This window comes from Oryza glaberrima, chromosome 11 (genome assembly GCF_000147395.1).
Source record: "Oryza glaberrima chromosome 11, OglaRS2, whole genome shotgun sequence".
NCBI classification, from domain to species: domain Eukaryota; kingdom Viridiplantae; phylum Streptophyta; class Magnoliopsida; order Poales; family Poaceae; genus Oryza; species Oryza glaberrima.
In genome coordinates this window covers 20,032,765-20,055,631 of record NC_068336.1, presented here as the reverse complement: position 1 = coordinate 20,055,631, position 22,867 = coordinate 20,032,765, and the positions used below count along the sequence as shown (strand labels likewise).

The 22,867-nt window shown below is 41.1% G+C and overlaps 2 protein-coding genes, 1 long non-coding RNA gene and 1 pseudogene across 3 annotated transcripts; 1 reads left to right on the top strand and 3 right to left on the bottom strand.

Moving 5' to 3' along the window:
- Positions 1-409: 409 nt before the first annotated feature.
- LOC127755163 (receptor-like protein EIX2) lies at positions 410-3,097 on the bottom strand. Its single transcript, XM_052280807.1, has one exon. The coding sequence runs from the start codon at positions 3,024-3,026 to the stop codon at positions 939-941; it is 2,088 nt and encodes a 695-aa protein (XP_052136767.1). The 5' UTR covers positions 3,027-3,097; the 3' UTR covers positions 410-938.
- A 4,595-nt stretch (positions 3,098-7,692) lies between these two features.
- Positions 7,693-8,843, bottom strand: LOC127755786 (receptor-like protein EIX2; annotated as a pseudogene).
- Positions 8,844-11,595: 2,752 nt separating this feature from the next.
- On the bottom strand, positions 11,596-13,599 carry LOC127755785 (receptor-like protein EIX1). Its single transcript, XM_052281434.1, has one exon. The coding sequence runs from the start codon at positions 13,597-13,599 to the stop codon at positions 11,596-11,598; it is 2,004 nt and encodes a 667-aa protein (XP_052137394.1).
- Positions 13,600-20,522: 6,923 nt separating this feature from the next.
- On the top strand, positions 20,523-22,469 carry LOC127755028 (uncharacterized). Its single transcript, XR_008012949.1, has 3 exons — positions 20,523-21,103; positions 21,337-21,446; positions 21,581-22,469. It is a non-coding gene; the product is annotated as an uncharacterized LOC127755028 (long non-coding RNA).
- The last annotated feature ends 398 nt before the right edge of the window (positions 22,470-22,867 follow it).

Here is a 22,867-nt window from a genome sequence, read left to right as displayed (position 1 = left end):
ATGTATGTTGGTACACTGACTCAGCCTCCCATCCACGGTGGCATGGCATTCAGCCCCCCTTCTTCCCTCTCCTCCTCCTTCATGTTCTCTTCTTGCTTCTTCTCTTCCTGGCAATCTCCAGTTTTCTTCCCCTTAGCCGAAAGCCTCACAGAGCTAGCTCTTGTGAGGAGAGCAGTGCGCACGGGAGGTGCAGGGATGGAAATTTCACCCCCCTCCTCTGGCAAGCAAATATTTCGAGCAAAATTTTTGGATTTTTTTCAAATATTTGTGAATTTGGTTATAATTTATTCAAATTCAATAAAAATGTTTTATTTTTTTAAAAAAAACTATAATAAAAGATACCTATGGAAAGGTACTTAAAAGTATGGGCCATGTGCTAACTAGAAAAGGTTAGATATATAATTTGGTTTCTAATATTTCCTTAGAAGAGGAAGAACAACTCTAGTAAACGAGAAATTATTCCAACTGCGCTGGCAGCCGAACTGCAGAGGTCGGAGAGACGATACCATCTTTAGTCTCAAAGTGCATTGAGGTACCGTGAGATACTTTTCGTTTGACCAGAGCAAATCTCTTCAGTGGCTCAACATCTTGTTCTTTCTCCTTTCACACCACCACCAGACAAAAGGTGTACATGTATTAACAGCTAACTTACAATAGAAACTAACAACGGACATCAACGAATAAGGAAGACAATAGCAAATATTATACCAAGCTTGAGCTCCATTGCAGAAGGTTACTGACAGACCTCTAACTTTATTATATAGTTGCTTTGATGCAAGTATTTTCAGGAGGCCGAAACCAGATAAGCAGTTTGATCCTCATCATTGAACATGGCACGGCATTCTCATCAACGCTGCTGTACCTCTGAATACGACTACTTTCCTTGAGGCACCTAACATATACATAGAGTAATTCTTGCTATGTTCAGTGAAAGAACATTACCAAGAAAAAGTATTGTTCCTCAGTTGTAGAGAAACTAATTCTTGGAAGTCTCCAATCCAACTCGGTAATCTTCCATAAAACCTATTCCATGATAGGTCTATATAACGTAGCTGTGTGCAGCCTTGCAGTAAAGATGGGAATGTGCCAGATAAGTTATTATTACTTAGTAGAAGCTTCTGAAGATTTCTCATCCCAATGCATCGAGGAAGTTTCCCGTTCAAAAGATTGTTGGATAAATCCAAGGTGCTCAAATATTTCAACCTGCAAATCGAACTTGGAATCTGGCCTTGGATGCTGTTTGAGGATAGATTCATAGTATCTAGTCTTGGCGCTCCGAAGTTTGATGCGACAAGCCCTGATAGTATGTTATTTGAGATGTCCAAATAGGTGAGGTTTGTCGGCAACGTTGGTACTTCACCGGTTATTCTGTTTGAATTTAGATAGAGTTCTTCCAGAGACATGATTTTCATATTTTTTGGCAGGTTACCGCTGATTTTGTTATTAGACATGTCCAAATATATGGCCTTTGAAAATGCTGTAGAGACCCAATCTGGAAACTCGTCTATTATATTAGCGCTTGAAATATCAATCATATCAATGTCGGATGACCACCGGAGCCAGGCAGGAAATAGAGGACCCATTTGACAAGATGCAAAATACGCAGTTTCAAGCCTAAATGGTGGTAACCATTCAGGGTCTATAACAATCTTGAGTTTGTTGTAAGATAAATCAATGTATGTTAAGCTCATTAGACCACCGAAGTGTTCATCTGTGATGGTTCCTGTTAATTTATTTTCACTTAGGTCAAGGTGAGTCAAACTAGCTAGTTTACCAATCTCAGGAGGCACGTGCCCTGTGAGCTGGTTGAAAGAGAAACCAATATTGGCTATGCTGGTAAATTGGCCCATACTCTGAGCTGGTAAAGTTCCCGTAATATTGTTGTTGGACAAATATAATTTCCGCAATTTGTTTGGTGAGCAATGACTCAAACTCTCTAGCAGCTCTGTCATGTTACCAGACAAGAGGCCCAATTGAAGGTTCAGACTTTCTAAGTTGCAAAGGTTCCTTAGCAGAATTGGTTCCAAAATACCCGCATTATTGTTTCTTGAAAAATCCAAGACCTGGAGGGACGTCATGTTGGTTATTGCATTTGGAAATCGACCATATAAACCGGTTGATTCAAGGTCGAGATAGATGAGGGTTTTCAAGATCCAAAACCAGCAAGATGACAAAGGGTGGTTAAAATCGTTGCCAGAGAGATGGAGCTTCTCAAGTCTGGTGAGGTTTACGTGTTTGAGCGAGTGGTCTACACGTGTAAGTGAGCAACCAGAGAGAGAAAGCACCGTTAGTGATGGGATCTTGTTTACTACATGAGCCCAATCAGATACCGCGTTAAGATTTAGTGATGACAAGTAAAGGTACTTCAACCATTGTAGACGTGTTAGCCATGATATATCTGCTGATTGCATACCTGTTCCCGAAAGGTCAAGAAATTCCAGCTTTGAAAGGTTACCAAGCTGAGATGGCACCATACCAGTGAATCCCAAACCAGAGAGATCAAGATATTGTAGGCTGCGAAGGGAGGCCACGAACACCGGGAAACGGCCATCCGGCCCCGTGAGGTTGTTGTTGCTGAGGTCAAGGTGCTCTAGATGCTCCAGAGAAAGCAAAGAAGACGTTATCCGGCCGACCAAAGCTACCGCGTTGAACTCCGAAGGGCTATAATCTACATAAACAACACCGGTGAGGTTACTCTGGAGGTGGAGCTCGAGGACATGACCGATGAGGTTGTCGCTGCACCTAACGCCCCTCCACCGGCAGCAGTCATGGTCGTCTTCCTTCCACGAGGCGAGGCGCCCTGCGGGGTCGCCAGTGATGCCTCGCTTGAAGGCCAGCAGGGCTTCCCTCTCTCGTGGCACGCAGTTGACGGCGGCTGGAGCCGGTGCATGGTTTGCCATGGCATTGGTGAGCAATGCTCCGATCATGAGGAAGAACAGCAGTGATGACTTGGGATGCATGGTGGGAGCGTGTGAATGGCTCCAAGATGCAAGTGGAACTGTGGAAGCAAGCGGATATGCAGCCATGCAGCTCTTGTTAAGTACTCCCTATGTCCCCGGCAAAAAAAAAAAAAGTACTCCCTATGTCATAAAAAACAAACCTAAAACCAGATATGACATATACCAGCAGCTATTCAAATTTATTATATTAAGATATGTCATATTCAATTTTAGTAAGACCAATACTTTTTTTCCCTTTTAGAAACACAGTAGGAACACATGTGCCTACAAACACACGTACGTACACCCTACCATTATGAGCACATCTGAAACATTGGACCATTATATCTTAAGATTAATAAAATTATCAGCGACCATTATATCTTAAGATTAATAAATTCATCAGACATCTTGCTGTCCAATTTAGAACTTAAATCCTCGGGTGGACTGGTTCTTGTGTGACTGAGTCATCGTCCGTCGGTTTAATTATCAGTTGGCCCTACTGCACCGTGACTGATACGATCGACGGCTTTGCATTGGCCGATCGAGATGAGATGCCCATTATTTGGCAAGTACAAGTTGGATCGTTGACTTGACTTAGTTGACTTGCTGCTGTTGAGTGTACTGTAATTTGGATGGGATAACTTATTCAGTTCCAAAGGGCCTCGATCGGTCGATCTCGGTCATGCACAAGTTGCAAGCATCACGCAGGAGAGCATACACTCCAGGTCTCAAGCTGCTAATTTTAACTTTTAAGGCAGCTGGGGATTACAGCGGTCCGGTGGCGTGGGCATGTTACGGATGCAGGTCCTTTACAGTAACGGAAGAGGACACTGTTTGCACAGTGATCCGAGTCTCGCGCTACAGTGATTTCTATTAGCACACTAGAGACAGTATTCTAACAGTAATCCATACTGTTGGGTACTTTTTACTGTAGTGAGGTATTATAGCAAGATGGTTTGTACCATTCGATGAAGATCCAACAGATTAAACCATGCGCCAATGAAAGGTACTGTAGCATCTCTGCATTTTCAGAGGACCTCAACTCCTATGTTTCCTATTTTTAAGAGTGGTTATGCTTTTACCACTTCTTTTTAGGCCATTTTTAGTGGAAGTTTCATTCTCATTAAATAGGGTGTCGTATCAATATTTTCATAGTGTGGTAAAAAATTAATGAAGTATGAAATAAAATAATGTCTACACGGTTTGTATCTTGCATGTACTACCTATAAAACAACAAAAATAAAACCGTATTATAGTACTCTCACCGTCCACAAGAGTTAGATATATTTCATATTTTATTTAGTTTTTCCAAAAAAGTTATTCCTATCTGTAGTCTGTATGAATTTAAAACTTAAATGGAGAGGTAAATTAAATGTTTGATGATTAAAACCCGAGGAGTAATCTTAATACTCATTGGTTGCATGCGTCTATATCTTTGTTACATGTAAGATAAGTTAATGTCTACATGATCTTGGTCACAAAAGTTATATGTCTAACTTCTGTGAAAGAAGGGAGTATGAGCTATTTTAATCATCAATTAAATGTCTTGTTACTTATGTGACACCATTGAAAACGTAAAAGTGACACCTCCCACTGGGAATGGCATCATGTTTTCAAACGAAAGCAAGCTTAGGTCTATCTCCGGTCTGTTAAATCATCCTAAGGGTTATCTTACTTTTCTAAACTAGTTATATTTTTCCCTTACTTTTCTACACTAGTTATATTTTCCCTTCTTTTGATACCAAGCGTTTTGACATAAACTTTGCCTCAATTTTAACCTGAATGTCCACTTATTTCAAATATGTTTGAGTATTGACAAGTTGTTACAAAATTTGTCAAATATAGAAGAGTTTGATAGAATTTCAACAATCATTTCATAACTTGCAGGAGTATTCAAGCAGAAGTAGTCATGCATAGCAAGCAAAAGTCGCTGAGCAACATGACACCAATTGTTCCACTTGCAACGACAGTTTCATCGGTTCTATTTTCTCCTGCATGTACAAACACTCTTAATAAGTGGCCGTATAGTTTTTATTAAGATCGATGCTCCAGTCCTCTTTATTGGTAGTATTATACTACCCCTATTATTAGGGATAAGTTAGTAATTTATTAATACAATGATTATGAGTTACTTTGTCATTTATATTTTTTTCCTAGCTAAATCGATCTATGATCATCAATTGCACTGGCGTTTCTCGTATTTCATCGAAAAAACCAAAAAAGGAGGAAAAAAGGTTTAGTCACTGCTAAATGATGATTATAACATCCACACCTATTTTTTCTGACAATAATGCCCCTCCACGTTTTTGACAATAAAAGTTCCGAGCGCTATTAAGTCACCATATGTCACATTTTAAAAATTACAAAAAACTTAGAAATTAATAGTAAAGCACAAAACATCTTATCAATACTGAGTAGAAAAATGATGAAGAAATGCTTTGCCTGCGCGAATGCGCGGGCTACCTTCCTAGTTATTATATACTAAAAGTCTATTAAACTTTCTACAAGTGCTCTCATGCCACCATATGGCACTCTAAAAACAATCTCAAGCTATCACATGGCGCTCTAATAAAATAGAAAAAAAAATCTTAGAAATTCTGAGAAAAAAATAATTTAGCCCTTGATTTTCATTTAAGTTGGTGGACCCATTAGTTTACACTATTAGATTAGATCTGTAATAAATATATCCCTCCTAATTTACGTGTAGTACTTACCATAAAAAATATTGGCCGGAAATCAGTGCGATGGCGGTGGCCATGGCGGTTCGGGATGGAGGCAGTGGTGGCACATGGGGCGAAGCAGAGCCGTGGCTTCGCAGAAGGGGAAATGGACAGAGGGGGACAAAAGCATGCCATCGTTTATAGCTGTCGCGACCGGTGGGTGGCAACGAAGGTGAAGCAGGCAAGCTCGGCCAAGCGGGGCCAGCTGCCCTGTTCAGTTGACGGTAGCGGGTAGGTACAGTGGATGGCGCGGTCGGTGGACAAACTCGCTCCTGTGGTCTCCTCTCCCTACACAGCTTCCCTCGGTGGCTGCCTGCTGCCTACCGGATGCAGATCCTTGCAGTGCAGTACTGCTGATACAGTAGCTGTGTGGGTCCGTGTCTGCTAGTGCATCAACTGCATACAATCCCCACTGCTGCCTACCTTCTTTGTCTTGGCGCCTGGAGTGGAGGTATCATGGGAGAACAGTGGCTGACTCTGCCAGGGACGATACAGAGAGGTGGAGTGCGGGGAAAGGAATTGGTGGTGTAGGCTTGGGCAAGGGGGTGAACGGTGTGAGTATGCGTGAAAATGCCTATCTTAATTAAAAAGATGGATATGCTTGTCTGCTGTCGTTTTGCTCGTGGGTTGTAAACAATTTTGAACTTGTAAAAGGATTGTAACTGGACTGTGAACTCTAATGATTTGTTTGGTTTTTTTTTATATGTAGGAATTTGGTTGGAGGGGTTATAGCTTTTGAGAATAATTTGCGACGCAGAACAAGTTTAGTCTTAAAATGATTTAGAAAGGATAGAATTTGGAGGAGTGATTTTTGGATATATCTCTGGGTGGTGATTTAGGACGCGATTCGGATTCCAAATCTGAACACAGAGACTTTTGTTTGGAAGAGTTTATTTGAATAAAGGTTTTTAGGTTCAAAGAAATAAATTCTAACTTGGACATTGGTAATAGATTTTTGGGATGATTTATTTAGGGGAGACTCAAATTACAAAATTCGAGTTCTGAGATATTGAAAAGAAAAAAAAATTGGCCACAATTTTGACTTGACAAGGAATGAATTAATTGAGATTTTTGGCACACAAACTAGATACACTCAAAGAACCAAAAGTTTTAAACATAGGTTTTTAATAAAATAGATTTTTTGACGGGTGAAAATTGGTGCATTACAAAATAAAAAAGGCCGATCACGTAAAAATGATTTTACTAAATTAATCATTAAACACATTCTCATAATATTTAACTTGTTTTGTTTGAAATAACTTACTTTTTATAAATGTTAAATATTATTAGTCAAAAGTAACACACCAAAGTCCAAAAATACTAATATTTGAGGCATACAGAGTATTAATCTATAAGCACATGTATTAACAAACAATTTAAAAATAAGCAATGCGATAAAAAATATTTTGAAGAACTTGGACTACCTTTAATTTTTTAATAAATGATACCGTCGTCTTCTTTACTCATGTTTGACAATTCAGTTTTATTATATAAATAAATAATATTATTCTTTTTATTGTGACTTGGTTTAATTTATCATCAAAAGTACTATAAGCATTAATTAGACTTTTGCTATTTTTGAATAATATAAATGATCAAACATGTATAAAAAAATTAACTTAATTTATCTATTAAAAACCGGAGAAAGTACTTTTCAAACATGGTAGGTGCCATTCGGTTGATATTTCATCTATTTCTACACACACCTTAAAATGCATGCCCGTGCATTCGCACGGCTACCCTCGTAGTTATTACTTTTCGTTAGAATCTGCCTTATATTGATAAAAAAAACAGTATAACATGTTCCTAGTAAAGCAACTTAAAGAAACAAACATTATGATAAAAAATTACAGAGTAATAATGGAAAGTAAGGATAATATCGTATAATCCCTATTAAGATACAACACACAGAACTAATTAAATAAACAAGCATCACTGTGCCACACCACACCACATTAGAGTATTAGATGCTTTTAGTGTGACCCAGCACCAACATACGCACGTCGTTCTAATCAAATTTTCCGATTAGCTTATAGTACATTCGTCTTTTGAGATACTCTTGCCCAAGTAACAACAGTAAACACGTATATTTTGTCACACGCCTTGTCAAAAAGAGAGAAATAGGCAATCCTCCATGTCTTCTTGAAGAGTATGGTGCAAAACACCACCCATAGGCCAACAACAAATCCTGACACAAGCCCAAGGTAAAAGAACATTGGCTCAGCTACTTGTCGGGTTTTACTATGATCGTGATAGCCCTGCTTTGGTGCAATTCCTTCCGAGTAATTTCTTTGAAGAGGAAATCCGAAAAGACCATCGTTACTGCTATACATATCAGGATGTTCAAAATAGAGGGTGTCAAGCTGTGATCCCGATGGTATTCTTCCCGATAGATTGTTGTGTGATAAATCCAAATCACTCAAATATGATAAATTTGACAGGCTAGGAGGGATCTCCCCCGAAAGCTTGTTCCTTGAGAGATCTAGTGATTCCAGTGACCATAACGACCCAATTTTTTGTGGGATTTTTCCACTCAGGTAATTCTTGACAAATTCAGATTTTTTAGAAGTGCAAGAGAAGCTATTTCCTCTGGAATTTGACCAACTAAATAGTTTGATGACAAATCAATGTTCACCGCGCTGAAAATATTTGGACCATAAAAAAGTTCTGTCCGCTTTGTGAATACGGATAAATTATTATAACTGCTATCATCAGGTATGTCAAGGTTAAAAATGTAGTTGTCTTCCTTCATTGCCTCTAAATTTGACAAACGCCAAGGTATGTTACCTGATAGACTATTGCCTGCCAGGTTCAATTGACGAAGATTTGAAAGATTTGTGATATTGATCGGAATAATCCCAGAGAAAACATTGTGGCTTAGTAGCAAAAGCACTAATTCCTTCTTGTCACCAATCCACGTTGGTAATTTGCCGGAGAAATTGTTCCTTGATAGATCTACGAGTTGTAGCTTTGTGGAGCGTTCTAGGAAAACTGGGAACGAGCCAGAGAATCTATTGTTTTGTAAAAGAACGATTGCCATACCTGTCATCCCGAAACATTGAGGCAATTCTCCCTCAAAAAGATTGTTTGCTAAGTCCAAGGCGGCCAACTGTTTCATTCTGCAAAAGGATTCCGGAATATGGCCAGATAGGTTGTTGAAGGAAAGAATCAGCGTAACCATTTGTTGATTTTGAGCTCCAAAGTTAGATGGCAGAGATCCAGACAGAGAGTTATTGGAGACGTCCAATTTTACAATTTTTCTCGGTAAAGGAGGTAATTGACCACTTATTTGGTTTGAACCAAGATAGAGATAACTCAATGCCATGGTTTCCATATTTGTTGGCAAGACACCACTTATTTGGTTGTTAGACATGTCCAATTCTTCGAGCTTTGAAAATGTGGTCCAGAACCAATCAGGAAGCTTATCCTTTATACCAGTATTTGAGATTTCTAATAACCAAATATCCACCGACCACTGGAGCCAAGTAGGAAATTGAGGACCCATCATGCAAGCTGGAAAAGATGCACGTTCTAATCTAAATGGGGCTATCCATGTAGGGTCTACCACAATATTCAAGGGATCATTAGACGATAAGTCTATGTATTTTAAGCTCCTTAGGTTAGCAAAGTGTTCTTCGGTGATGTCACCTGCCAGGTTATTGTAACTCAGGTCCAGGTGATTTAAACCTGTGAGCATACCAATCTCAACGGGCAGAGGCCCAGTGAGCTGATTGTTGCTAGCGTCAAGAGTGACTAAGTCTGCAAATTGTTGGAATATCCCAGGTGGCAGAGTTCCACTGATATTATTGTCTGCTAAATTCAGCTCACTTAATTTGTTGGAGCAATTTGACAGACTATCGAGCAACTCTGTCATGTTCCCATAGGAGAGGCTCCCTTGGAGGTTTAGATTCTCCAAACTACATAGGTTCGTCATCAACTCTGGTTCCACAATGCCCATGTGAGCGTTATCAGAAAAATTAATGACTCTGAGGGATGCCATGTGTCCTATCGCATTTGGAAGCTGATCATACAAATTGTTCGATGAAATATCAAGGTATTTGAGGATTGTTGAGTTCCAGAACCAACAAGATGCATACGGGTGGTCAAAATAGTTCGAGGACAGATCAAGCTTCTCGAGTTTTGTAAGGTTGTAGTGTGCGAGTGAATGGTTCGCACCTTGAAGTTGGCATAAATATAAACGAAGTACTCTAATGGAAGGGATCATGTTCACGGCATGAGCCCAATCAGAAGCCGCGTTGAGATTTATAAAGGATAAATCAAGGTACCGTAATGATCCTAGACGAGATACCCATGACATATCCGCTAAGTGCATACCTTCCTTTCCCTCCAGGTCGGAAAGGTCGAGATGTTGCAACTTTGAAAGATTGCCAAGCTGAGGCACCGTACCAGAGAACGGAATGCCAGAGAGCTTTAGATATCTCAAGCTCTTCATAGAGCCTATGAACTCTGGGATTTGACCGCTTGGCCCCTCCAAATAGTTAATGCTGAGATCAAGATGTTCTAAATGATCCAGGTAGAGCAGCTGGGGACTTATCTGGCCGACCAAACCTTCCATACTTGTATGCTCATTAGTGTATATGCTACTGAGGTGAAGCTTGAGGACATGGCCGGTGAGGTTGCTACAGGTTATGCCTCTCCACCGGCAGCAGTCATGGTCATCTTGCCTCCACGAGGTGAGAAGTCCTAAGTGGTCGCTAGTGATGCCTCGCTTGAAGGCTAGAAGGGCATCCCGTTCCCGTGGCACGCATGCGACGGCGGTGGCAGCAAAGCCGAGTTTCGGTATAGGTGTCGTATGGATTGCTTGGGACAAAGTGGTGATTGCTAGCAGGAGAAGGCCCAGGAGGAGGAGCAACGGCTTGCCGGTGGGATTCATGATTTCATGGGGTGCACAGGCTTACTCCTTGAGTGATTGGAGGAGAGCAGTGAGCACGTATGGATTGTGTGTGTGCGCGCGCGCGCGCACGGCAAACCGGCCTTAAATTAAGCTCATTTTAAAAGACCCGTTCTTGCGTACGACTAGTGGACTGTGGAGTATAACTACCTGCATTTCGCCCTTAATGCTGTAATTAATGGGGTTTAATTTAATTTTCTGGCCCAACCGTGTGAGTGACGTACCGACAGCAACGGCGTCTAGCACGAAATGATGCATGCATGCATGCACCGAATTGAATGGTACTATGTCGATGCCGTTGAGTTGAGTTGACTAGCACATTAATTCGGTCAGAGACCGGGCAGCTCCGTGAAGAGCTGGACCGTGCGAACAGAGCGAATTCAGCCAGAGCCAGAAAAATCTCTCGACATGAATAACGAGTCCTCCACATTTGACTGCTTTGGTATGTTCATTTGTTTAAGTTGGAAAAATAATCCTTTTGGTTTAATCAGTTGTTGGTGCCGTGAAAGAGGGATAAAATACGGTGCCCCCTGCCAGGTGCCCAAGAGTAATAGTCTTAATTTAGCTTCCATGATAGGTGAAAACAGAAGTTGTAGATGCATTACAATAACTAATTAAGAAACACTTATTAGTTTACAGAGGAAACGGCATATCTAGACTCACAAAAAAGAACAATATAAAGGACAAAAGCAAAATGCTAGCACAAACCCAAGAACATGCTCCCTCTGTCCAATAAAAAATCAATTTAGTACTGGATATGACATATCCTAATAATATGAATCTAAACATACATCTGTCTAAATTCGTTGTACTAGACTATGTCATATCTAGTGCTATATTCGTTTTTTTGGAACGGAGGAAGTAGGCAGTAGTAATCTAACTTTTCTATGCACTTAACGTAGCAGACAGGTATAGCTCAATGATAATGCTGACCGACAAACTGTATTAATCTTTCATGGGGTATCTAGGGTATATATAGCATGATGCTTTCCCTTCGTCGCCTCTTAAAAAATGTGAACTGTCAAGGCAAAATGCCTGAAATATTATTGTATGCCAGATTCAACTGAGTAAGTTTTGTAAGATTGGTGATGTTGATTGGGATGTGCCCAGAGAATAAATTATTGTTTAGGAATATACGTTGTACTTCTGGGAGGTCTCCAATCCAATTTGACAGTCTTCCATGGAACTTATTTTGTGATAGATCCAGGTCCTGTAGATTTGTCAGATTGGTGATGTTGGTTGGGATATGCCCAGATAACACATTGTTGTTTAGGATTAGACTTCGTACTGCTGGGAAGTCTCCAATCCAACTTGGCAGTCTTCCATGGAACTTATTCTGTGATAGATCTAGGTGCATTAGCTGTTTGCAACCTTTCAAAAAAGATGGGACCCTGCCAGATAAGCTATTGTTATTTAGAAAAAGGTAATTTACTTCTGTCATCCCAATGCAATGAGGAAATTCTCCCTCCAAATGATTGTTGGCTAAATTCAAGAATCTCAAGTATTGCAACTCGCAGATAGAACCTGGAATAGGACCTTTGATGTTATTGGAGGATAGATCCATATAACCTAGGTTTGGAGCTCCAAAGTTTTTTGATGCCACAATCCTTGATACCATGTTATTTTGGATCTCCAACCAGGTGAGGTTAGGTGGCAGGGTCGGTATTACTCCGGTTATTTGATTTGAACCTAGATAGAGGCTTTCCAATGACATGGTTTCCATATTTGTTGGCAAGCTACCACTGATTTTGTTGGAGGACATGTCTAACTTTGTTGCCTTAGAAAATGTTGTCCAAAACCAATGTGGAAGTTGATCGGTTATACCTGTGTTCCAAATATCAAGTATTTTAATATCCACCATCCATTGAAGCCACGAAGGAAACATTGGACCAAGCTGACAAGATTCAAATATTGCCACCTCTAGTCTAAATGGAGGTTGCCATTCAGGACCAACCACAATCTTCAAGTAGTGATTAGAAGACAAGTCTATGTTTTTCAAACTCTTCAGACCAGCTAAGTGTTTCTCTGTGATTTCACCTGTCAAGTTATTGACCCTTAGGTTAATATCAGTCAAACTAGTTAGCATACTAATCTCATATGGAACAGATCCAAAAAGTTGGTTCTCAGAGAGATCAAGAGTGTCTAAACTGGTAAATTTGCTCACCGCGGCCGGTAGACTTCCTACAATATTGTTCCCTGAAAGATCGAGGTACTTGAGGCTTGTCAAATTCCAAAACCAATAAGATGCCAAAGGTTGGTTAAAATTATTGTGGGAGAGGTCGAGCTCCTCAAGTCTTGTGAAGTTTGACTGTAAAATTGATTGGCTTGCACTTGTAAAAGAGCAATGAGAAAGATAGAGTGCCCTTAGATAAGCATTCATGTTCATGACACGAGGCCAGCAAGATATTCTGCTGAGATCTACATTTGATAAGCCTAGGTACCGTAGCGATGGTAGATGGGTGAGCCATTGTATATCTGTTGAGTACATACCTATTCCATTTCGATGGGAAAGGTCGAGATATTTTAGCTTTGTAAGATTACTGAGTTGAGGAGGCACTTTACCTCTTAATGGCATACCAGAGAAGTTAAGATATATCAGGTTCCTGAGAGAGCTGACGAACCCTGGGAATCGGCCAGCTGGACCCACAAGATTGTTGTTGCTGAGGTCAAGGTGCTCTAGGTGCTCGAGAGCGAGCAGAGAAGTACTTATGTGCCCCACCAAAGCTGTTGCTTCGTCGTACCACGAGAAGTTATTCTGAAGGTGAAGGCCGAAGATATGACCGATGAGGTTGTCGCTGCACCTAACGCCTCTCCACCGGCAGCAGTCATGGTTACCTCGCTTCCACGAGGCGAGGCGACCTGCGGGATCACCGGTGATGCCTCGCTTGAAGGCCAGCAGTGCCTCCCTCTCCCGTGGCACACAGCTGCCGGCGGCTGGAGCCGGCGCATGGTTTGTTATGGACGTGGCGGCGGTTGCCCCGACCAGGAGGAGGAAGAGCAGCGGTAACTTGGCTGCCGGATGCATGATGCGATCGAATGCGTGAATGGCTGGAAGCAATTGAGTCCAGTATTTAATGTGAGACCGGACCCTTCTATTCTCTATTAAGATTCAGATTTTTATATCGATTTTCATTAGCACCCTTTTTCAAACTAAATGATGTTCCGTATGGAAATTTTCTATATATAAGTTTCTTTAAAATGTCAAATACATTTATCAAGTATATAATAATGAAAATTTAATTAATTATGTGCTAATGATTTTTTCTTGTTATCGGTTTTTAATTATCACACAGTCCTAGCGCACCGTATACCTACTGTGACTGATATGATGACAACTCAGGGATTGCAATGTCGGTTCGAAGTTATTACAAACCCCAGCAAGTGATTATCTCGGTCAAAATTTTTTGATTTATCTCTCTTTTTTTTCTTTTGCAAATTTAGACAAAATTTAATTAAACTTAGTTAAGTTCTATTAAAATTTCAAAAAATATTGGCCCAAAATGTATCGAAAATCCCGAAATTTTAGCCGAAATCCAAATCGTAAACCCTGCGAGATGAATAAGATGCGCATTATTGGCACGCAGTCGTACAAGTTGTTGTGTTGACTTGACTTGTAGTTGACTAGGTATTAGCTGCTGTTGAGTACTGCAATTTGGATGGGATCACGTGTTAGGTACTACGTAAATGCAGTTCCATGGACGACGTACGAACGCGAATCTGCGACGGACCTCGATCGGTCTCCGTTTTAACAGATGCACTTGCAAGAGAATCATGCACTCAATTAAGCAGCTAGTTAATTAATTTACTTATGACCTTGGGGTTTATGTCCATTTGCTTTTTTTTTTCAACAAAAAGAAAAATGTCCTTTTGTTGTAAAGCAAAAGGGAGCAACACTTGCTGTACATGTTTTTCACAAAGTCAGCCTTTAAAATTACCAAAAATACACGAATATTAAGAAGAAGTTAATATCAAATAATTAATTAGAAGGGTTGAGACTTTAAACTCAGATCAGCTAGCTCACTACCTTGTGAAGCTAACTGGAAGACCCCTCGACGTTTCTTAACCTTTAAAATTACTACTAAACTCAAAATATGTTTAGCCCTCTACTCCATGTGGTATCATTATATCTTTTTTATATAAAAATTTTTATAGTATTACAAAAGAATTTAGTGGTAAATGTACAATGTTGAAGACGGTGAATAAGCTAATATATTTTATATTTTAAAACGGAGGGACCTGTCCTGCAGGAAAAATAAAAACGTAAACATACCTCGTGTTCATTAGTCACTTGCATTATGGTTGATCTGCATTATGGTTGATCTTTTCTTATTGCCTCGAAACAAGGAAGGCTGTGTTCGCTGGAGTTTGTTCCCACCGGAACAGTGTGCATGGAAAACAGAACGTTCTATTAGCGCGTGATTAATTAAGTATTAGCTCTTTTTTTAAAAAAAGGATCAATATGATTTTTTAAGCAACTTTCGTGTAAAAACTTTTTTTTTAAAAAAAAAACACACCGTTTAGCAGTTTGAAAAGCGTGCGCATGAAAAACAAGGAAGATGACTTGGGAAACATGAGACAAAATGTCGACAAAACATGTCATTTTTCAGACGTGTACTGTAAGATATGAACAGTTGATCATGAAAAATTTAAATTCAGAAAACGTTGTACAACAATTTATAAAAAAATACAAATTCATTTATAAACATTGTTTTAAGAAAGGTGGCTGCAGTGCATGCAAAAATATTCTGTCTTTACCCTTATTTCTACAACGTGTTTTGTGAGAAATAAAAAAGGTAAAATGAGACAAAAATGTAGCTAAAATATTATAGTTAGACACTGTTTAATTCCTACACAAAAATTTTACACCCTACGTTGTACGTTTGAACACCTACGTGACTGAGGCCATGCACCAAAGCTTACGTCGGAGCCTCGCAGTCCATGTGTTATTATGGGGAGATGACTGGGGCAGTTGGAGTGTTGACTTGACTTAATCAGTTTTTTTTTTAGGTAGACTTGACTTAATCAGTTGATCAGCTAGCGAGGCATTAATAGCTTGGAGTTTGCCATATAGTATAGAGAGAGCTTAAAACATCTCCAACAGCCTATTCAAATTAGACTATCCAAACACTCATATAGCTAACTCTCTATCTGATTTGGCTAGTTAAACTAGATAATCACTCCAACAGACTCTATATTAATCATCTTTAAAATAACAACGGACCCACATGTCAACCTCTACTCCTCTTCTTCCTCTCTCTCCCCTTCTTCCTTCTCTTTCCTTCTTTTCCCCTTTCCTTCCTTCCCGTCGTCGTCACTTCCTTCTGCTGGTCCATATTGCTCCTACCGCTGCCGCTCGCGGCGGCCGCGCGCGTCTTCTCCATCACGGACTATGGAGTGCGCGGTGGCGGGAGGCGGAAGGTGGAAGGTGGCGTGGGGAGGTGGAAGGAGGCACGGGTTGGCGGGAGGTGGGAGGCGGAAGGCAGTGCGGCGGCGGCCTCGCCCTGCTCAAGCCTTTCTGCTCGACGAGGCGACAAGCAAGGGCGACAATGGCTTCGGGGGCGGCGGCGGAGCTTGGGGCGGGGATGGCGACGATGACTGTCTAGAGGCCAGTGACGGCGGCGACGGCTCGCGACGACGACCTCGATGGCTCGCGACCTCGACCTCGAAGACAAAGACGCCTCGCGCTCCCGCCTTCCTCGGCTCGGGCTGGGACAAGGCGGCGGCGGACGAGGGCGTAGGCAGTGGAGGCCGGCGATGGGTGCCGCTGCCGCTGCACATGCTCGGAAGGAAGGTGTGCGTGGAATGAGAGGGGAAAGAGGCATGGGTTCCATGGATGGCTAGCTGGTTTTGGCTGGTCAAGTTTGGCTAGCGAGGGAGGCAGTTTAGCTAGCCGGATAGCTTGTCCATTGAAATAGCAAGTTTATTGGAGAAAAAATTTTGTCCAAAATTGCCAAATTTTGGCTTGAAGAGTGGGGTAGCTAGGTTCCTGAGATGCTCTAGCAATTGGGCTTCATTTCTGGCGTTTCCTTTTCTTTTGTGCTCGTTCGTTTCGCTCCATGAGCAGAGGAATTTCGAGCGCACGCGAGATGTCAAAATTCATTAGTGTATAATTAATTAATAAATATTAATTATTATAACTTGTAATAATAAATTTATATGTTTTTAAATAACTTTTATATATAATTATTTTTAGACGTATCTCTAATTGTTTAAAAATGTGCTAACGAAAAATGAGGAAAATGAAGAAGTTGAAGTTGGAAGCTAAGTAAAAGAACGAGCCCAAAGTCTGGCATGTCCTCGATCCACTATGACCAAGTTAGAATTTTTTTTTGGATTTGCTAAACATAATTAAATCAATGTCGATTTTACGTTGTATTTTTACTTTTTTTTCGCCAAGCTAATTGAAGGTCTGTTTAGTTTCTAAACAAAATTTTTCACGCTATCACATCGAATGTTTGGGCACATGTATGAAGTATTAAATGTAGAAAAAAAACCAATTATACAGTTCGCTAGGAAATTGCGAGACGAATCTTTTAAGCCTAATTGCGTCATGATTTGATAATGTGGTGCTACAGTAAACATTTGCTAATAACGGATTAATTAGGCTTAATAAATTCATCTCACAGTTTTCTAACAGAATCTGTAATTTGTTTTATTATTAGACTATATTTAATACTTTAAATATGTGTCCTTAAATCCGATGTGACATGTGGGATCAAAAATTTTCGCCAACTAAACATGCCGTGAAGATGCATGGCATGCGAAATTTATTAAGAAGAAAAGAAGCAAACACTACTGCAAAACAACACATTGGGGACAGTTCCAATATGTGCCAGTTCTAATGTGTGATCGTTCCAATACACACACTAGATATGGGGTTTAAAATATCGGATGCGTCAACCGCGCGCGTCTATTTTCTAGTATCTTTCAACATGGTTCCATGCTTCCATCATAGTCTCTGGTTCGGTTCATGCGCTTGAGCTCCAGTTTCCCATATGCCAATATGCCAGTATGTTGTTCTATATATGCCTCCCCATTTCGATGTGTTCAAATCCAGTGAAAAGGAACATATTATGAAAAATCATGTTTCTTTTTTAAGATATCCCAGCCTCCTGATGGCCTTTCAAGTTGAAAAAAGAAAAAAAATATATGAGAAATCGGCAGGGCCAAATATGACTCCTCGCCTCAAGGTAAAAGGCGGGGTCGGAGTTTTAAACTCCGAAGTCCGAACCCCTTGGACCTCTGTTTGCACTGCTAAGGGCTAGCTAGTTCAACTCTCTGATCAACTTCAAGCTCGTGCACACGACTCTGTCTGACTCCTCGAGTGTTTGTATGGGTCTTTATTTTCAAGTTTTTATTTTATGTTGAATACTTTACTTTTTTTTTCCGTTCGATTTGATTCATGATATTCAGTAGCTAACTAGCCGGCCGGTAACCTTGTCTCATCAAGGGGTGAAAACGATCGGAAACGGTTGGAATCGGTACTCTCTCTTCGGAAACGATGCTCGATCGGACGGTAATTGATCATATTTATCATTTAAACTACTCAATATCGACATTAATACGATGCAGAAGAAAATTAGAAAAAACAAAATTTAAAAATAGCTAAAAACGGTACGGTCGGAAATGGTACCTCTTAAACGGAAATGGTGTCCGGTCGATCGGGAATTTCCGTGACCGTTTTCATCCCTCGTCACATAGACATGATCAGTCCAAAGTGCTCATTAACACAGGAAGCTAAATACCAGCAGTGACATCAAATCTGTGTAGAGGGATGGTAGTTACGATGATGCCGGATCAAACTGCTGCCGGCGGATAACGAAAGTAGGATGAGTCGGAGTCTGGAACTCCGACCCCACTTCGAACATCCGTTTTGCATATCACCACTTGACAAACTATTTGATCCCTTGGCTGCTTCTCTGGTTGATTTTCACGTTCTTGCTGTTGCTGTTGTTTGTTTGTTTGCTTGTTTTTTTTTTGTTTTTTTGTTTTTGCTTTTCGATTTTTCTGGATGCTGAGAATGGAAGCTAAATCATCTGGTGTCTCCTGGTTGCCCTCTAGGTCGAAAAATAAAATAAAATCAGAAACCGGAGGAGCATCTTGTTCAATCTTGGTTAATTTTGCTCGAAGCAGTTAGCCGTGCCCGTGCACACCTCCTAGCTTGAAGATGATGCCTACCGTGACAGTCCGGACCTCAGTTCACCAGTGTTGAGAATGAGGAAAGCAAGGGGGGTTCGCAGTTTTAAACTCCGACTCGTTTGAATCTCTATTTTCCACTGTATTTTCCTACTGCCTTGGCAGTTCACCGCTGAGCCGCTGCACGCAAATAGTCCTATCTTCCCTGAACATTTTTCTCTTTTGTTCCCTAATCACTGGCATTTGTTATCTTCACACATCATGCAAGTATAGATGGCCATAAGGCCAGGCCCATGGCACGGCTTTTTGGTCCGGCCCAAGCACGGCATGGCCCAACTTGGGTCGGGCCCGTGCCGGTCCGGCCCGACCGCCGGGCTAAGCCTGGGACCAAGAAAGCTAATCCGCGACCAGTCGCGCGCGCCCTCCCCTACGTGACTGGACACGTGTGTCGCGCGTGGAGAGGGGGGCGGCGACGGCGCGTGATTTTTTTTGGGAGCGGTTTCTTTTTTTTTTCTAGTTTTCTTTCCGTATATGTAGTTTGCGATTTACTTTTCTTTTTCTGCTTTTTCTTTCCGTAGTTTACGGTTTCTGTTTTTGTTTCGTTGCTTTTCTGTTTTTTCTTTCCATATCATTATTAGTTATTTTTTCTTTTTTTTAATACGTTATACATGTATAAATACAAACTTTGTATACGCATATATAAACTTTACATACACGTATACAAACTTTATATACGCGTATGTAAAGTTTGCATACACGTATACAAAGTTTGTATAAGTATATTTTTGAAGTTTTATACGTATGTACACAAATTTGGTATACATGTATATAAAGTTTGTAAACATATATATTTTTTTGTTTTTTTTACATAAGCACACAAACTTTAATATACATGTGTATATTTTTTATACAATAAAGTGTATATATATATAAAAAATTATATATATACACGTGTATATATACTATATAAACCTGCGTATAAACTTTGTATACATAAATACAAAGTTTATACATATGTATATATAGTATATACATAATATATATATACATAGTACTCCTGTATAGGAGTAGAGACTAGAGAGGGGGGCGCTGATCGCGCGCGTGCGTGGCCGCGCGACTAGTCGCCGATCAGCACCCCCCGCCTGGGCCTCCCCGCCGGCACGCTGGGCACGGTCGTGCCGGCCCGGCACGATGGGCTGGCAGGCCAGGCCCGACACACAAAGTATAGGGACTAAAAATAGACATATAAATGTACTGTTCAAAGAATAGGGACCTTAAATAGACTTTTTTAGCTATTTATATACCATAGCCCAAAGAAGAGGGAGGTAAAATATTTCTATATATTTGTCACAGCCCAAAAGGAGGGAGGAAAATTAGACTTATTCTGAGGAAACGCATGATGGCCCATCGTGCCTTCGGGCCGGCCCGGCACGGCCCGAGGCGTGTTGGGCCGTGCCTGGGCCGTGAGTGCGGCACGTGGGCTGGCACGGCACGGCCCGGTGCGTTGGTCGGGCCATGCCGGCCCGACAAGCCTCAGCCCAGGCACGACCGGGCCTGGGCCGTGCCGTGCTGGGCGGCCCACATGGCCATCTATACATGCAAGGAACTGAGTGCAAATAAAGAAAATTTTCTGATCTGCAAGGAATTGCTATGAAAAATCTTCAGATCACCTTTCTTGCTTGAAGCCGATGGCTCCTACGACAGACAGGCCTCAGTCATACATATTTGTTGACGAAGGCAAGGGGGTTCGGAGTTTATAGAACCTCCAGTTTTTCAATGGGAGAATTACAAATATACCACTGTTTTCATCCTCTAACTCGGAATAGCCATTACAAAAGCACGAATTGCAAAATTGCCACTAAAGTCAGTCCAGCTTGCTTCCGTTTGCATCCCCGTCTGAATTGGAGGAATTAAGGGCATAGAAATAATTCAAGAAAACAAGAAATTAATGGTAAGTCGGTTTTGCCCTTGGCTAGATTCAATCCCCTCCATGCCCGACTGCCCGTCTCCCAATCTGACCGCACGCGAGAAGAGAAGAACCAATCCCCCACTCTCTCTAGGAACCCTAGATCCCAAATACTCTCGTCCTTCGAATCGGGAGCAAATCAGTTAGAAATCGGTCGATGAAGTAGCTGGTGATAGTAGAAAAGCTCATGGAGATGGATTTTGACGATTATGGCATCAAGGCGAGCATGCTGCTTGGCGACAGGAGCTGCGGCAGTCTGATTTGAAGAAGCGTCTTGGGCAGCAGCTGGCAGCAACAAGCTGCTTGGGCGACAACAGCATTATGCGGCGGCAGACCGGCAGCAACAGCAACAAGCAGCTTGGGGCGGCGGCGGCTGCAGCAACAGGGGCAGACTACACCAACAACAGCAACAGAGGAAGTTGTTATGGTATTTTCTTGATATTTGAGTTGTTAGACTAGAATTTGATTTCGGTAGTATATATGTCCAATAAACATTTGCTCATTTAGAAAAGATTCTGGATATTAATAACATTAGAACGACAATTTTATTCTGAATCTTTCGATTCTCCACCTGTAAAACCTTTTACAGCAGTTCCACATGCTTCGTTGCAATGTGTGTTCCACTGTTCTTTATTTTCTTATGCTGCACGATTTTACTAGGTTGTATGCTCCAGTGGTAGGATTGCAATTTCCTGGGGAGGGGCATCCTTGTCCTCACTTTCATGAAAACCAAACTTCTAACGGTGTTAGTCTATGCTGCGAGTTTGATGGTAGGTATGCTGGGTTCCAATCATTTTTGATGGTAAATATGCAATTATGTTCTTTAATGGCAAATTCACAATACCGATTCAAAGTAGTGGCAAATATGTAATTGGCCCTTTTTCAATTCCTTGGCGTTGTTTAGGAAGGCAAGGGATTCAGAGTTTTAAACTCCGAAGAACATCTATTTTTCACTGCTTGTTTCTTTGCTCGGCGCCAAGTTCGTCAGCGTTGAATGTCGAGGAAGGCAAGGGGGTGGCAGAGGAAGTTTTGCACTTTCTAAGCAGGTAACCAACCATGTTGATTACTTGAAGCAGCTGCACATAAATACTCTTGCCTTGACCTGAAATTTTTGCTCTCGTTGACGGCATTTGTCATCTTCAGACATCGTGCAGCGAACTGAGTGTAAACAACAGAGCTTCAGCTGTTATCTGAAATTTTTCTCTCAACATTCAGGGAAAGAAGAGATCTTTTTTTTTTTTTCTGAATTATATGCTTCAAGTTTATCATACTGCGAACACGCTTACATGTATCTCAAATCATCTGGTCATCTTGTAGTTGAGGCCGGTCCAGCCCGAGGCAAGGGGGCTTGGAGTTTTAAACTCCGAACCCCTACTGAACCTCTCTTAGAGCAATTTTAATAGAATAGCCAACTAGCTTCAATTTATCTATAGCCAATCTAATAGCTCATTCATACAATAGCTACATACTACACTATTAATACCTGGTCCCACCTATCATACACACACTACATCTTCGAGTCTGTGCACAGCTGGCTATAAATTTATAGCCCGCTGCTCTTCTCTCTCCTTATTTATCTCCTTAAAATATATTTGTAGCTGGCTTATAGTTTGCTATTGTACCTGCTCTTAGGGTGTGTTGGGCACCCCCAGTTCCCAACACATCTCCCTCGTTTTCCGCGCGCACGCTTTTCAAACTGCTAAACGGTGCGTTATTTGCAAAAAATTTCTATACGGAAGTTGCTTAAAAAATCAAATTAATCTATTTTTTTTAAAAAAATTAGCTACTTAATTAATCACGCGCTAATGGATCGCTCCGTTTTCCGTGCACAGTGTTTGGGTTGGGGTCCGGCTAGAGCGAACACATGCTAAGTTAGTGACGGAAATTCTCTGTTCGTAATTGACAATGCTTGCGATGATGCCGGAGGTGGTGCCGCAGCTGAAGCATGACAGCTCGGCCCTCAGTTCATTCTACTGCTGAGGAAAAGCAAAGGGTCAAGGAGGGTTCGGAGTTTTAAAATCCGAACCCCTTCGAACCTCGGTTTCCCTACCAAATACACACACTTTATTATTATAAGCACTTACGAGGATTGGACCGGCATACATTGAGTTTATGCTCGATGCTTCTTCCCTTCCACGGAAACTTTTGTTTTGATTGCCTGCTAAACATTCAAACAAGATGATTTTTTTTA